The 15,431-nt window shown below is 35.7% G+C and overlaps 3 protein-coding genes across 7 annotated transcripts; all 3 read right to left on the reverse strand.

Annotated features, from left to right (window-relative positions):
• Positions 1–545: 545 nt before the first annotated feature.
• On the reverse strand, positions 546–2,823 carry LOC119986726 (protein DSS1 HOMOLOG ON CHROMOSOME V-like). The gene is made up of 3 exons (XM_038831401.1): positions 2,714–2,823; positions 2,429–2,547; positions 546–938 (listed from the first exon to the last, which is right to left on the reverse strand). The coding sequence occupies exons 2-3, from the start codon at positions 2,517–2,519 to the stop codon at positions 808–810; spliced, it is 222 nt and encodes a 73-aa protein (XP_038687329.1). The 5' UTR covers positions 2,520–2,547; positions 2,714–2,823; the 3' UTR covers positions 546–807.
• A 1,473-nt stretch (positions 2,824–4,296) lies between these two features.
• LOC119986492 (probable inactive receptor kinase At2g26730) lies at positions 4,297–6,315 on the reverse strand. Its single transcript, XM_038831056.1, has 2 exons — positions 4,992–6,315; positions 4,297–4,862 (listed from the first exon to the last, which is right to left on the reverse strand). The coding sequence occupies exons 1-2, from the start codon at positions 6,313–6,315 to the stop codon at positions 4,297–4,299; spliced, it is 1,890 nt and encodes a 629-aa protein (XP_038686984.1).
• Positions 6,316–7,042: 727 nt separating this feature from the next.
• Positions 7,043–13,722, reverse strand: LOC119986674 (ubiquitin-conjugating enzyme E2 4-like). Of its 5 annotated transcripts, XR_005465322.1 has the most exons (9): positions 13,456–13,722; positions 11,026–11,169; positions 10,812–10,897; positions 9,397–9,476; positions 8,600–8,714; positions 8,279–8,331; positions 7,964–8,092; positions 7,450–7,586; positions 7,214–7,352 (listed from the first exon to the last, which is right to left on the reverse strand). XR_005465322.1 is itself a non-coding variant. In XM_038831329.1 (8 exons), exons 3-8 carry the CDS (start codon positions 10,853–10,855, stop codon positions 7,219–7,221), a joined length of 555 nt encoding a protein of 184 aa, XP_038687257.1. In that variant the 5' UTR covers positions 10,856–10,897; positions 11,026–11,169; positions 13,456–13,719; the 3' UTR covers positions 7,043–7,218. The 5 variants fall into 5 exon arrangements, 4 of the variants coding, with proteins under 4 accessions (XP_038687257.1, XP_038687256.1, XP_038687258.1 ...); XM_038831329.1 differs by lacking the exon at positions 7,450–7,586 and having other exon boundaries at positions 7,043–7,352; positions 13,456–13,719; XM_038831328.1 differs by lacking the exon at positions 7,450–7,586 and having other exon boundaries at positions 7,219–7,352; positions 10,812–10,894; positions 13,456–13,720.
• Positions 13,723–15,431: the final 1,709 nt, after the last annotated feature.

The raw sequence follows: 15,431 nt of genomic DNA on the forward strand, positions 1-15,431 counted from the left end.
ATTGCCGAAGCACGACGCCACTCTCCGAGAAACCCTATGTTCACGAGAGACTTTCAAAGCACCGAGAAACAAAAAGTACAAGTATATTGCCAAGAGGTGAAAAAAGAAGTTGAAATGGATATAAATGTAGTAGAAAAAGAGTAGGGTGATGTCCAGCATAGGTACGTGTATAAAGGTTCATCTACAATAAGAAATGAAATGGATTGATAGTCACAAGATTGGTGTTGTAGTGAGAAAATACTTTGAGCAACACCTAGTTCGTAGAAAAACGAGCACAATCTCAATCTGGCCTAAATACCAACTGAACAAGATAAGAACCTAATATAGGAAATATGCGCCACGAAGAAAAGGCATTGCTGACAACGATGGAATCTAAAGATTAGTTAAGCCAGGTGAAATAGTAGCAAAATAACTTCACCAACCCAATCGACAAGAATACAATGAAAATGTCTGAAGCAACACTGCATACCTGGATCAATAGGATCACTACCAAGGCATGCCAAATCACTTGCGATACACTCCAGCAGTTCAGAGTCTTCGGACAATTAATCTCTAAACCAACACCAGGTAATCTTATAAGAAAACCAGATCCAGTGTAAAAATCTCCCACAAACACAATAACTTTTCTGTCTCAACTACACAACAGAATTGCAATGAAACAGTTTTGTTACTGGTAGCTAGCCTCCAAGTTTAAAGTTCAATTTAAGTGCATTTGGACATATAGAATATACTAACGAAAGTTTGAAAAGCATAAGCATAATTTCTTGAAAGAACAACTTGTAGCTGCAACAAGTTGTTTAAGTCAGCTCACTTCTTCTCATTGTTGCTTTCCAGTTCCCTTCTTAACTGCAGTGAGAAGTCATCATTGACATCATCATCATCCCAATCATCTTCCCACTGCTGTGTCCCTTCATTTGCTTCGTTCTTGTCCTCCCACTCTGTCATCAAATAAAGTTAGAACTCCTGCACAACCAGTTATCTAACTTTTTACATTAAATAAACACAGCCAAGATGGTAAAACGTCAACATTAAAGAGACACTTCAAACAAGTCAAATTCTCCAACCACACTAAAAAGATAACAAAATGTGCAGATAGAATATTGCAATTAACGATGATACAACAAAATACACTAAAAAGATTGAAAGAATAACAAAACATGGCAGAATAGCAATATATCACAGAATATCGTTTATCTATTTTGCATCTAAGACTAAGTTTCTAGCATTATTAATTATCTGCATACTTTGCTGTCTTTCCACAGCTATCTCAGATACTTGTTTCTCTCTCTACCACTCCCTCTCTTGATGACAATTTCCCTTCGGTGCTCTGGCCTGGCAACTGGCTCCATATATCCAGATCTATTTTCAAATGCATTGAGCTCCATCTCCTCGTCTTTCTTCCCATTAAAGCCTTTTTGTTTCCTCTGTTTTGGTCTAAAGAGTACCCACCCACGTGTTGCTTTCTTGTTCCTAAATGCACTTTATGGTGAAAGAATAATTGGGAAAATTTGGTAAAAGTCCGGCAGATTTGTAGGTTTGAATTAAAAAAAAAAAGTAGAAAAGAAATAAATAAAAACTTTGCGGTGCTCCATCCCCAAATTTTTGTGATAAGATCTTGACCGACAGATCATTCTCTGAATATGGAACAGCCACAACACACACAGGTCAATAAATTTTTGATCTCTCATTTATCCACATTTGTTACAAGGAGCATTTAGGTTATACAGACCAAAAGAAACACCATCTCCCTAGTACAATTAGTTCCTTCACCAGATAGGAAGTTATAGGAATTCTAAGCATTAATAAAGGCTACGCCACAGTAATCATCTGGACTTTCAAGGATAAGTATTAAGACAAAAGCTGAGTACCATCAGAAAAATCATGTATCACAGCCTTGAAATACCTGCCGTTTCCTCAAACATGGTTTATAATTTTATAGCTATCCATCGCGTTAAAATGTCAGCCCAGAACCCCATGTAACCCTAAACTTTATGGATTTTATCAAAAGCATAGTGATCGGTGATGCTGCTGCAGCAAGTGAATTTTTTTCTGCGAAAATCCTCCTAAACAGTAACCTTAGAATAAACAGGAATAAACAGAAGACAAGACGACTCTTCTAATTCACTGAAAAACTACAAGAAAAATAGATTGGATTAGGCAAAGCACCCTATCCTTTAATGAGGTGCTCTGTAACCAAGAAATAAGTGGTTCTGACCCTATTCTTATTAATCTTTCAAATTTTTGACAAACCCTAATTCCGATTTATGTGTCAGTAAACAGTACCTTGCCGATAACCATTAACAACCAATCACGGATCACTCGAATTATTTACACGATCAGCACTTGATAGAGCTGAACGAACAGGAAGTAGGAAAAATGGATTTCATATATAACTACAACGATTGCAAAAAATAGGGATCTCGTGTACCTTCATCGATCTCAAACTCCTCAAACTCATCGTCATCCTCAAAGAGGTCAATCTTCACATCCTCAGTCGCTTGTTTCGGTTCGGTCGCCATTCTATACACAGAAAAGAAACACAAGTTCCTGGAATTGTAAAAGCACTAGTGTCAAATCTTTGCCCAGAACCAGTAAGGAGGATTTGAGAAGAAACCCTAGCTATGTTAATCTATAACGAAGAAATCAAAGACTACTAATCTAAACTACAGTGTTTAACTACGGTGCTCGATAGAACGATAAAAATTGGGCTTACAAAGAGATTCTTGTGTGCTCTGGAGACTCTGGTTTATGCTATAACGTTCGCTTCAGACGGGGACTTATAATCTTGACAGAAAAGTTATGGAAAAATTGAGCTTAGGCTATGTTGAATAGAAGTATTATTTAAATTTTATAATACAATATTTTATGTTTTATTAATATATTTTGTTATTAAATTTAATTAATGTATGTTGAATAAAAATATTATTTAAATTTTATAATACTATATTCTATGTTTTTATAACATACTTTGTTATTAAATTTAATTAATATATTATTACTACTTATAAATTTATTATAAATATTTTCAAATATTATTGTCAAAATAATTTATTATTTATATATATGAAAATTACATGTAACCCAACATATGGAATAGCTTTATTACACTTTTTTATCCCATAATTCATTGTCTAAAATTTATTGTTTTAATATAGATTTCATTGTTTTTTAAAAAAAATAGTCTAAAATTCATTGTTTTAGTTCTGAATTCATTGTTTTTGAAATTTTATTTAAAAAAAATAATGGAATTAAGATTCACCCGATAAAACTCATCTACAATGGATCTTGTTAGAAAGAGCTTTATGCGTTAATTTTGAATACGTAATTTTTTAAAAAAAAATCTAACATGTATTTTGAGAATTAAAATGTTTTAAAATTTCGTTCAAGAGGCTTTGACTCTCATGGGCTACCATTATGTAGGCTACCTAACACTATTGTTTTGTATATTACTCAAACACTGAGCCCACTTTAATTTTTTATAAAATAAATATTTTATTGAATATATAGTATTAAAACAGTGGTGCTCACTTGATTGGCTAGAGCTTTCGATCCTTCACATTTACTTTACATCCCACATTAGATTATAATACAGAGATTTAGGGTTGTAAGTCTAGCTCCTCTCCCTCTCCTTGTGGCTGCTTCTCTCTGTCCTCTTGTGGAAGATGTGCCTGCACCACTTGCTTCACATCCAGCAGATGAGCCACCCTACATAATCAAGAAATAATACATTATAACTACATACATATAAAAAAAATTGTTGTATTGTATGGCTAGCCATGTTGCTTCTTTTGACTCTCCCACCTTTGCAATTGAAGAATGGATCAAAATAATTCAATAATTCATTCACTTGAGTCAAGTGCATTCTATATATATAAGAGGGTCTTGTTGAGAGAGTACAAAACATTTTATTGGTTTGCCGTGGAAGAAGATCGGAGTGCTACTTATGTTTGTGAAGATCATTGTATCCTCTCTCGATCTCGTCGTTTGAATTTGAATCCGAATCTTCATGGATTGCTACAACTATCCTTATGTATGGAAACTCTCTTGCAGTTCATGCCTTTCCACGTGTCATGCTGACTCAACATAGGATTTTTCCCATCCACGATTTCCGTACAAATATTTATGAAATATTTCCCTAAAGATAGTATTGCAAAAGTTGGGCATTTTTCATGATCTCATCAGCTTTTACAACATCTAGAGCCAATAAATTGTAATTATATGATCATAAAACATTGAAGAAAAATAATTGTTTGTATTACAAAATACACAATTGAGTAAGGATGTTCAGTTGTTATGCTATGCATCAGAGCTAATGGATCTTTCTTCTTCATCCTTGATTGCATTTAACATTTTCACAACTTGATTTATGGTTGGTCTGTCACTGGGTGAAGGATTTATGCACTTCAAAGCTACCTGCAACATGTTCACCATTCTCTCTTCACTTGCACCCTCTGAGACCAAAACTCTGTCAAAAACTTCAACAGTCCATTCCTCTCTAACAACTGATTGGACCCAATTCGTCAAATCGATCCCATTACTGTGTACTAATTTCCCAGTCAGAAGCTCAAGAAGAATCAATCCAAAGCTGTGGATATCAACATTGAATGAGTTCTGTTTCTGTACATAGCCTGCAAGATTGGTTTTGGAGAGTAAGGAACGATCTTCATTATCGACTAACATTAGGCCGTATTCGCTTATCTGTGGCTCCATAGCATTGTTAAACAAAATGTTCAAAGATTTCAGGTTTCCATGAGCAATCCCATCTTCCCATAATTCCTCATGCATGAATTGCAGCGCTTCAGCAATGCTGCCTGCAGCATTCAGTCTGCTTCCCCAATCAAACGGCCTTCCATGTCGCGATCCTGAAACAGAAAGACCCATTGATATACTGGACCATGAGATCATTGTGTATATATATATGTATATATATCAACCACTCAACATTTAGATTTTATGTAGGCATGAGAACAGGAGAAAGAAAAAAACCATACCATGGAGAAGATTGAAGAGGCTGCCATTTTGCTGATACTCATAAACCAAAAGCTTCTCTTGGTTTGAACAATAAAAGGCAACAGCTGGTAGAACTTTGGGATGCTTCACTTGGTCTAATCTTTGCATTCTCTTCTTGAAATTGTCTTTTGAAATGCTCCAGTCTTTGATCCTCTTCACAACCACAATTGTTCCATCGTCAAGAATGACTTTGTATAGGCTTCCATGCTTTCCTCTGCCAAGCAGTTCTGCTGGTGCTCGAAGCAAGTCCTCGAACCTCAATCTCTTAGCGACAGGACTCGTAAGAAGTACAAGCATCGACGAAGCCATACCGCTTTCAGCAGAAGTGATTGAATACTCTGATCTGGTGGTACCAGTCTTGTAGTCACTAGAAATCCCGCTCGGCTTGTCGCTACTAGTACTCACTGCCCTCCCCTTCTTTTTCTCACCCAACTTTTCTTCTTTGGACCTCATTTTACTTCCTACTTTGAAGGCAACAAAGACCACAACCACTAGACCAAGAATCGCATAGCCTGAGTACATAAGAGTTCGATCCGTCGATGATTCTTTCAGCTTCTCTTTTGGTGCTGGTGCTGGTGCTGGTGGTGTTGGAGAAGAAGGTGGACATGCATTTGATAGTAGCTCCCCACATAATCCAACATTGCCTAAGAAGCTGTCTGCAGAGAACTTCCCCTGGACATCAGGAATTGGTCCACTGAAGTTGTTGTTGGAGACATTGAATTCCTGAAGATTAGAGAAATCAAAACTTGGTATTGCCCCACTAAGCTCATTGTTTTCAGCAATGAAGGATAGCAGGCCAGAAATCCGAGACAAATTCGGAAGCTGCCCCGAAAAACCATTGTTCGATACGTAGATCCTCTTCAGATTACTCAATCTTGACATAGACTCAGGAAGACTGCCAGTGAATCTGTTACCACTCAAGTACAGATGAGTAAGATTTGTACAATTCCCTATCTCTCCAGGTAGAGAGCCATAAATGTTGTTCCCTTCCAAGCTCAAGTGAGAAACAGACGCTGCCACACATAGAGAACCAGCATCAAGAGTTCCAGCCAAATTTAACTTATTTAGAACAATTTTTCTGACAGTCTTGGAACGCGAATCACAAGTAACACCAAGCCATTGATCGTTGCAGGGATCCGAACCCACGTTCCAACCCCAGCTTTGATTCCTCTGTGCATTTCCTCCCCAAAGTTTCTCTATGAATTGTACTAATGCCGCCTTCACCTGCTCATCTTCTGCATCTGCAGGCAAGGGAAACAGGACTAACATCAATACAAAGAGTACCCAGATGAGAATCCGAGACATTTTGATCTCATCGACAATCACAGTTTCCGCAAAAGGTCGTAGAAATATGATTTTGCTTTATCAAGTAAGCATGGTTGAATGGTACTGCATAAAACAAAGAAGAAACTAACAAGAATAGAAAAATGTGGTTGCCGGCTTGATGTTGCCAACCACTATAGATGAATAATGACCAAAGCAACGCGTTAAAATGCCGCTGCCGGCAGCTTGAAACAGTCAGGAATATATTGAAGTCCAAGTCAGGCTGGCTTCACTGGATACAGCTTTTTGAATAACTAGCTCCAAAAGGAAAAATCACTACTTTGTTGTGTGATACAAGTGGAGCTTTTCTGTTTAAAATTCAGTTAAATTTTGATTGTTCACCAAACACTGAACAAAGTCAAATTTAACATAGAAACAATTCATGATCGAAAATGCTAAGGATCCCGATTTTTTTTTGTCCCAACTATCCTGATAGATACGTATGATTCATGTGAAATCGTGGACCCACGTGATCCATGTGAAATGGTATACGTCTTTTTCAATGTTTGTGAAACTGCCGATTCATGATTATCTGAATAGAAGCTCTACGGCAGCCCTTCTATTTGTCGATAAAGAACACATTTTTCACCAAAGATATTGCAGATGCCTTAACAAGGCTCGATAGGCATGTCACAAAAACCTTCAACGTTTTTTTTTGGTAACGTAAAATTCACCCAGTTGTTCACTGGATAGCTGAAGAACACATGGATAAAAAAAAACATCCAACCTTGTTAAAACAATAGCTTTCATTAAGGTATTGGTTTTGTCAACATAATTTTACAAGCAAATGCGCAGTTACACAACTAAAATACAGTGGAAAGAATGGACTAGAACTATAAGTTCTATTGCTGTCCCTACAACAAGATTAAAGAACATTTAACTTGATTATGGATCTACGGGGCCAGCAATTTCATCTTCACTTGATCCACTTTCCTCATCACTGATCTCCTCTTCACCACTTTCATCGTCAGATTTCGAGTTCGCGATGTTCTCCTTTTTTGCATATCGCGCACAGTACTCTGCTCAACGAATAAGAGACTATTAACATTCCTTGCAAAAGACATAACTATGACGCAAAAACACTTCCTCGAATTATCCGCAAACAAAAAACGTCACCTCATATGATACAGTTGAACACTTCAACCTCAGCCATATCACAGAGTTGATGCATGGTTCATGTTTGTGTTTAATTCACTATTGTGCTTAACTAATAAAAATCTGGCATCAGACAGTTAAATATGAAACCTCTGCTTGTGTCATGAACAGATAAAAGGAAATATCAAACTCTTGTTAACCACAACACTCTTTTTCACCATTACAAATACATAACAAAGAACATAATCGCCTTAAAAACCTTTTAGGCATTATGGGTGTAAATGAGCCGAGCTGAGATCAAAAGTGTACTCGGACTTAGCTCGTTCACTGATCGAACACAGCCACTCAGGAGTTTCTATGTTAAATGAGCTCCAAGTTAAGCTCTATAGCTCAGCTCTTCTATTAACGAACCAAGCCCAAGCCAAGCCTTTATAGTGCCCCACTCGAGCTGCTTGCCAGCAGCTCTGTTCACTCACCCCAAGTAGACCTCACTCAAGACGATAGCAGAATAGTACAGCCAAAAAACAAAATTTACCTTTCACTTTTTGATCATACTGTTTTCTATCCTTCATCATTAATGAAGCCGCATCACCATTAAGTGGATCTGAAGGATTTGGGTAGAGCAAAAGCTGAGGAAGAAAAACTTCAAAAACATTTAAAAGATCTGCATACAGAAGACAATTTCTTTAACATAAAAGCAATCCTAGAAAAGCCAACATAGAAGAACATGAATGCCATTCATGAAAATAATGAGCAAAAACAAACTGTATATGTGTCACTGTATGGGTGTAAATAGTGTGAAAATGCATTTAATAACTTCTTTGTTTCATGGCTTTTAACAGATAATTACCAAACATTGGACTCCACGATTGATTAATAACATCCAAGCATACCGAGCCAGACCTGCAAATAGAAATTCAAAAAATTAGGACGCTATATCGCCACAAAATTTCAACTCCCTAATGATCATAAAAGAAAGTTGACAATATATCCATATCGCCATCTGAATTACAAACCCAGCAGAGGCAAGTTACAAAGAAAATAAATGTTCTAGTACTTGATGGTAAAAAATGTTCCGCCAAAATGTTCATAGGAATCAAAAGTTTCTCTTGTACCATTTTTTGTTAAATAAAACTAGGGATAAGTATTCTCGTGAAAGTAATATACTCACAGTTCATCGACATTTGGGTGAAATATCTTGTTCACAAAACCAATAGAAGGAGATTTGTACGGATAAGCATCAGGAAGCTCAACACGGATTTTCCAAACCCCACCTTCATAAAGGCCTATGAAATCATACAAGAACCATTATGATCGAACAACATTTTAAATGAGCAATCAAATAACGAAACTTAGAGAAGCCGTGGCAAGAAACGTCCATTTAGAAAAAGAAAACAAAAAGGGTAAGAAATACTACATTTAGAACTTTCTCATATCAACTAACAAAAACTACATTTAGAACTCTCTCATATCAACGTCTTAACAATCAACCAGAACAAAAATGTAAAATAAAAAGATTAATTAATCAAACATATGAGTCATCCTTGAACTAATAACCAATAATAGTGGGGGGAAATAGGAGGGTTAACCCTTTAAAAGTTTACTTAAAGTCTTCCTTTCATTGATAGAGAAATCCCGTGCAATAGTTTCAAAGATTAGCCTTTAAAATCTTTATGAAGAGTTTGTGTCCTGTCAATTTTATTAGCAACTCTTATCATTAGAACCTTTTCATCTTTTCAAACCCTTGTAAAGAATGCTAGAAATATATGTCTCCATGCAAGGTTACTAAACCCAACATGTTTCTACTTACCTAAAACAGCAAATGATGAGTAACAGATCTGAGCTCATCTATAAATCTTAAACTAGGATGCACCATGTAAACATGAATTCATTCAATCACACAAAAATACACAGCAAAGCAATAAAACTGCAAATCATGCTAAAAAGGGACAAAAGGAAAGACATTACTTTCTTTTGGCCCATGAAATTCCACATTAAATTCATTGAGACCATCGTTTATTGTCTCCACATTATAATCACTCATCATCCTGAAAAACATAAACACGGCAGATAAGAAATATCAAAAAGAGAACACTCTACATTCAATTTGTGAAAATGCAGCCACATGAACGATATTGCAAATTATCCAACTCTTTAATTGTTAAATAAATGGAAAAACATCTACAAATAGGGCGACATCGCACATTAGGCAAATCAATAGCAATATACAACAACGATATGATAATAAAACAACCCAACATTTCTGAAGTGCCAAAGACTCGTTAGAGAAATATGGACAGTAACAATGTCATAAAATCTGAAAAATACCTGATTGAAACAAATGTTGAACCACAAAGGTCATAAATTCTAGTCCTAATAATAATAATCAACAGAACAGCTCTAATTCAATTTAGTCCATTATGCAGTTACTGAAATATCTTTTGCATCAAGAAGTCCATCTAACAGGCATGCACATTTCCATTTGCAGCAACATCCATGTTGAGATTCCACATGATTTCATAATACAAGCAATCAAATATTTTGCCATGCCCTCACTCTGTAGTAAATACAAGGCTTCATAACCTAATGGAAGGGAAAACAATATCCAACGCGCAACCATCTTGCAATTGTGAGAGGATCCTAAAAGAGAATTTACCTTGCATTAATGCAAAGAGCCTGTTGCCATATTTTGGACCAATGGGCCCCTAAGTTGCAATAACATAACTTTCCATGAAACAGTTTCATAACTTATTTCTCCATGATATAACCATAGTATGAACAAGTTAAGGTTTTAACCCACTTTCTAAATCAGACATGTTCATGGTTGCAAAATTTGTATACCACTCACATTATACATTTTAATTTCTGAACTAATAAACTTTCTAAACTTCAGTTGGCTGATAGTTTCCCTATGCTTCATCCAAATGATCATTTTAGTTTCCATTGAAACTACCACAAATCATTGAAAGTGCGACCTGAACCAATAATAATTTTTCAAATCATCTATGTTGGGATTCCCATGGTGATTCAACCACTTAATTGGGTGATTCAAAGTCCACATCACCTCATTAGAGATAATGGAACCCCAAACAACTTTCTTGTCATCCTATTCATCAAATTATCATCATCAATCTTAGCCACAACTTTCTATGTCTTATTGGTTGTAGAAATGCATCTTCTTTTCTATCCTTTTCTACTGAAGTAAAATAAATTCAAGATCTAACTATAGTACAAAGAACATTCCAACAATTACTGCTTACGAACTCTCCCAATTTCAAAAACAATATTCAAACTAAATAAAAACATAAAAGAAGGCCATATACAATAGAAAAAATAGGAGAAACATGGGTAACTCGAGAATATCCATAAAAGAAGTGACTTACAACTTCATCACGTCCATCTCTCTCCTCTTACTTGGTGAAGACATTTTATTATTTTAATCCTTTTAGAACTCAAAGCCAACAACCTGCTATAAACCATAAAGCATCGAACATTTACTCATTGAATTGTGATAATTGAATTCAAAAATATATTATTGCAATCCTAAATTCACTCACTTTTCAAGAATATTCAGAAATATAAATTGCTAATATTTACCAATTTCAGTTGTCAGGTTCAAGAACAAGCACATTCAAAAAGATCCGCAAGATGTTATGAAACAAGATGGCGAAGAAGAAATCGAGATATCAGAATTCAGAAACAAATCTTATCTCACTCTTGATAATCAGGAGATCAATAGATCTGCAGGTGCAAGGGAAAAAAAAGGAGAGAGTAAATAAGATTCAAATGACACAATCAAGTAAAGTATTGATAGTTAAAACATAAGCATTGCCATCAAAAACCATTAACACAACATAAAGGGGCATATGCATAAGAAATTCAGAAGTCCACCAACTTATAGTATTCACAGTCACAGAAACCTGATTTTGTCTCTTGGGGTAAAAAAAATTATTGAAAGTATAGAAGCATCAAAGGTGTGCCAACTGATTTAAAACTTTTGCGAGATAATAAACTAATTATGTTGCGTGGCTTCAATCTGATATATGAAGACAAAATGTCAAGCATGGCTTGAATTAAATGACTAGTGTGGCTTGAATTCAATGACAAGCGTGGCTTGAATTAAATGACAAGCATGGCTTGAATTGATTGCAAGGTAACACAAGTCAAATTGCCGTCCGTGAAAGGCTTGATTTTGGTTCATGAAAAGAACAAGTCAAATTAATGTGACTTGTTGTCTTTTTTGGTGGCGTGCAGTTCGGCATGATTCACAACACGCATGATTTACAGATGAATTCATAATGGCATGATTTGCAGCATAAGTCAAGCTTCATTGGTTTCCCCCTTTTTTATCTATATCTCATGCTTTGCTCTCAAGTGGGTACCCTCTTTCAGGGTGCTTGAGAGTGTAGAGTTAATACACACCGGTGTGAAAATATTATGAGGTATTTGGTTGTATTTTGGGGTGTGGTTGTGAGAGAGTGTTCAAGCCAATATTGTATTCTCCATCTTTGTTCCTGTTAGTGAAAATTGTTTGCCGTCTTTGCCCATGGACGTACGCTAAAAGTAGAACCACGTTAAATTCTTGTGTCCATAATTTTTTTTCATTTTATTATTTTGCCACATTAATCTTGTCCATGGGTCCAACAAAATCAACAAATTACATTCACAATAACAAACTTTCAGCTATCAGCCCACTTATCCAATGACAGAGAATGAAGTTCTCATCATATGTCCATTGTTGTATCGAGGGCTCAAAACTTAAAGTCTCTAGGTTTTTAAGCTGCAAAGAAGGAATAGTACAACAATTTTTGGAACGTAGTGGTTGTGGTACAGTGGTAGAGTTGCAAGGGTGTAACCTAGAGGTCACAAGTTTAATTCCTGAAAACAGCCCCTCCACATATTATATGGTGTAAGCGTACATCTTTTTTGTTCCCGACCCTGCCCACTATGGGAGCTTTATGCATGGGTTTTGTTTACCTTTAGTGGTTGTGGTAAAAGCACCTACTGGCTACCATAGAGTTGTCTTAGTCCCCAAAATTGTCTCGAGTCTCTCTTGGATCCATATAGGTGTCTCTTTTATTATGAACCTTCCTAAACTATATAGTTACTCCTAAAGAAGCTGTGAACGATCTATCAAGTATTTCATCTCTTAAATACGTTAAATGGCTTTTGATGATAGACAAGTTTAAGGGCATATTGGGTGATGAACCTTCGCCGTGAATTTCAATGTCTTAAAAAATTATCAAAATCTTTTTCTCGTTCATCAACATAACTCTTCTATCAAGTTATCATCTCGATCGCTCTTCAATAACACCTTATTTCTATCGAAACAACCACCTCACTGTTTTCAATCCAACTCTCATCCTTCCAAGGTCTTTTTCATTCATATACAACTGTATGGAGAGGGAAATTGACCAAAGCAATCAACCAACGCAACTAATTCGTCAATCAATTATTGTTTATCTCCTAGGTGGTCAGTGGTCTATTCTAATCTTGTTAGCCTTTAGAATTTGGATATAGAATAGTGATTGTGAATCAAAGTGCAAGTGTATAAGCACATATATACCAATAATATATAGCTCAAAGAGACGCATCAAATTCAATCTGCCTTTGAATAGTCCTTTTATGAAGCACACAAACTCAAGTACGTGCCATACTTGAGGCTAAATTAAGAAATGAGTCTCCAACCTCACGAATAACAAGGACAAACATTACTATGAATTAGCCTTGAGAGGCTCCATCATCAGGAATATAGGTTTCTTGATTTTAGACGATGAGAAGATAAAATAAAGAACATATTTTCAGTCATTACTAGAGAATAAAACAGAGGCAATTTGAAGGAAAATGAAACCAAATTGATGATGTTGTCCAGACCAATATAAAAAACATAGATAAAACCAGTGAAATACAGGGTATCAAAAATAACACAGTGGCGAAAAATAATCAATAACTCAAAAAACCCATCATCAATAATATCAGCAAAAAGCATAATAGAACCCAGAAAGAAGGAAAGATTAGGTTGCTTACCTGACTCTAAACAGCACGAAATTGGGGATTTTCCTGAGGAAATATGGAATGTTCTGTGTTGGGTATTTGATTTGGGTTTTCGTTCTTGCGTATTTTGTTGGTAGTTTAGATTGAAGGTTGTTTGTTCCTTGTTGATGCAAGGCTTCGGTTTCTTTTGGGAGTGAAGAAGATTCTTGGCGTGTGTTGATTGATTCCCCCCGTGGGTTGTTTTTTTATTCTTCGTGTGGTTAGGAGGATTTCTCGCGCACCCACATTTTTAAGGCGCTCTAACATGATTTTCTGCAGGTTTTGCTTCCGTGCATCATCAGCACGTGTTTGCCTGATAACAAAGTCAATGAAGTTTCAAAGAGAATATGGGCCCCGTTTGTAGAGGTTTAAAAAAAAAAAACTTATTTGATTTTATTTTCTATTTAAATAATGCTTGAAACCCAAAAAAAAAGAACTTATTTTATTTTATTTTCTATTTGAATAATGCTTGAAACCCCCAAAAAAAGTAATCATCAATCGATTAGGTTAGAAATATGTGTACTCAATGTTTGATTCTAATGAGAAGCATATTTCTCAATGGTAGTTCAAAAAAAAAAAACTCATTTAATGTGAAGTAAGTCCTACATGTGTGTTTTTAATCAATATAGTTATTTTAATGTCACGTAGATTTGGAGGTATTTTGGGGTTACAAAATGGAGGATGTAGTATTGTCTTTTCTATTTTTATGTTCTCAAACTTAATAGTTTCAAAGAAAATATTGACCATGTTTGTAGAGGTGTGAAGTGGGCTAGCTCGAAACTTTCGTGGGTTGGGTAGGCTCGTCTCAGTAATCCCGTGCATCCTTTTTTTCAAAACTCACTTCAAGCGGGATTTTTCATCAAATTCTAAGCAAACCTTTTTTGCAAAGCCGGGAATGACCACAGTGATCCCATACATCCTATTTTGGACAATTTGATGCACCTATGTTTCGGATGTTAGAACAAAAACGCACCTCCAATAATTGATTTGGAACATTCATATGTGCAATCTATGTATATAACGGTAACTACAAGTATATTGCAATGATTTTTAAAAAAAAAAACCAATTATTTTCACGTGGAAAATTATTTTTCGTGCCATTATTTCATTTAACTATCAACCTGTCACATATGCGAGTTAACTGATCGAAAGTGGGAAAATATGTCTAAGTTACTATAATCAAATAATTTTCAACTTCAGCTTATTAAATTGTAATGTTTGAACTTTCAGCGACAAAAATGTAAATATGGCTTATATTTGGGTGATGATGACAGGTTGACTAACCGAAACTCCAAAAGTGGAAATATAAGCCAGAGTTATCAAAATAAAATAATTTTCAACTTTAGATTACTAAACTGTAACACTTGTACTTTCGATCACAAAAATACAACATGATTTATCTTCTAGTGATAACATGTTATATTAACCTCGAATATAGAGATTATAGATATTGATAAAGTTTGAGAAAAGTTGTTGCGGAAATGCTTTGTTCCTTTTCAGTCAAACGGGTTCTTGTCGTTAAGCTCAGGTTGGGTGGACCCTAGGGCTACATAGGAACAAATCCTTTAAAGAAACCGTTCGAGTTCGAGCTCAATTAGGTTTGGCTCGAGTTTGAGTGAAAGGCCACCCACAGCAATGATTGGGAATTGAAACTGGATTGTAAATGTAAAGTTTTTGATAGAGTTTTTGATCAAAAATAGACGCCATCAGTAACTGGGAAAGGGATGGTAAATTAACAAATGCTACAGGAAGACGGTAGGTGCACCGGTCTCCTATAGCGAACTGGTGATTATTTTAATCATAAAATATTCAGTATTTCCTTTTTCTTTTGACTAAAATAAATCATTCGTCGTCGCGATTTCTTTCCAAGCCTATTTCTTCGCCACTCTCAACGTCGAACAAAAGCTATTGACGCAATTCCTCCTCCTCTCTGTCTCGGCGGCTACCTCTCCCCATCTGTGTGTCAATAG

This window comes from Tripterygium wilfordii, chromosome 20 (assembly GCF_013401445.1).
Source record: "Tripterygium wilfordii isolate XIE 37 chromosome 20, ASM1340144v1, whole genome shotgun sequence".
NCBI classification, from domain to species: domain Eukaryota; kingdom Viridiplantae; phylum Streptophyta; class Magnoliopsida; order Celastrales; family Celastraceae; genus Tripterygium; species Tripterygium wilfordii.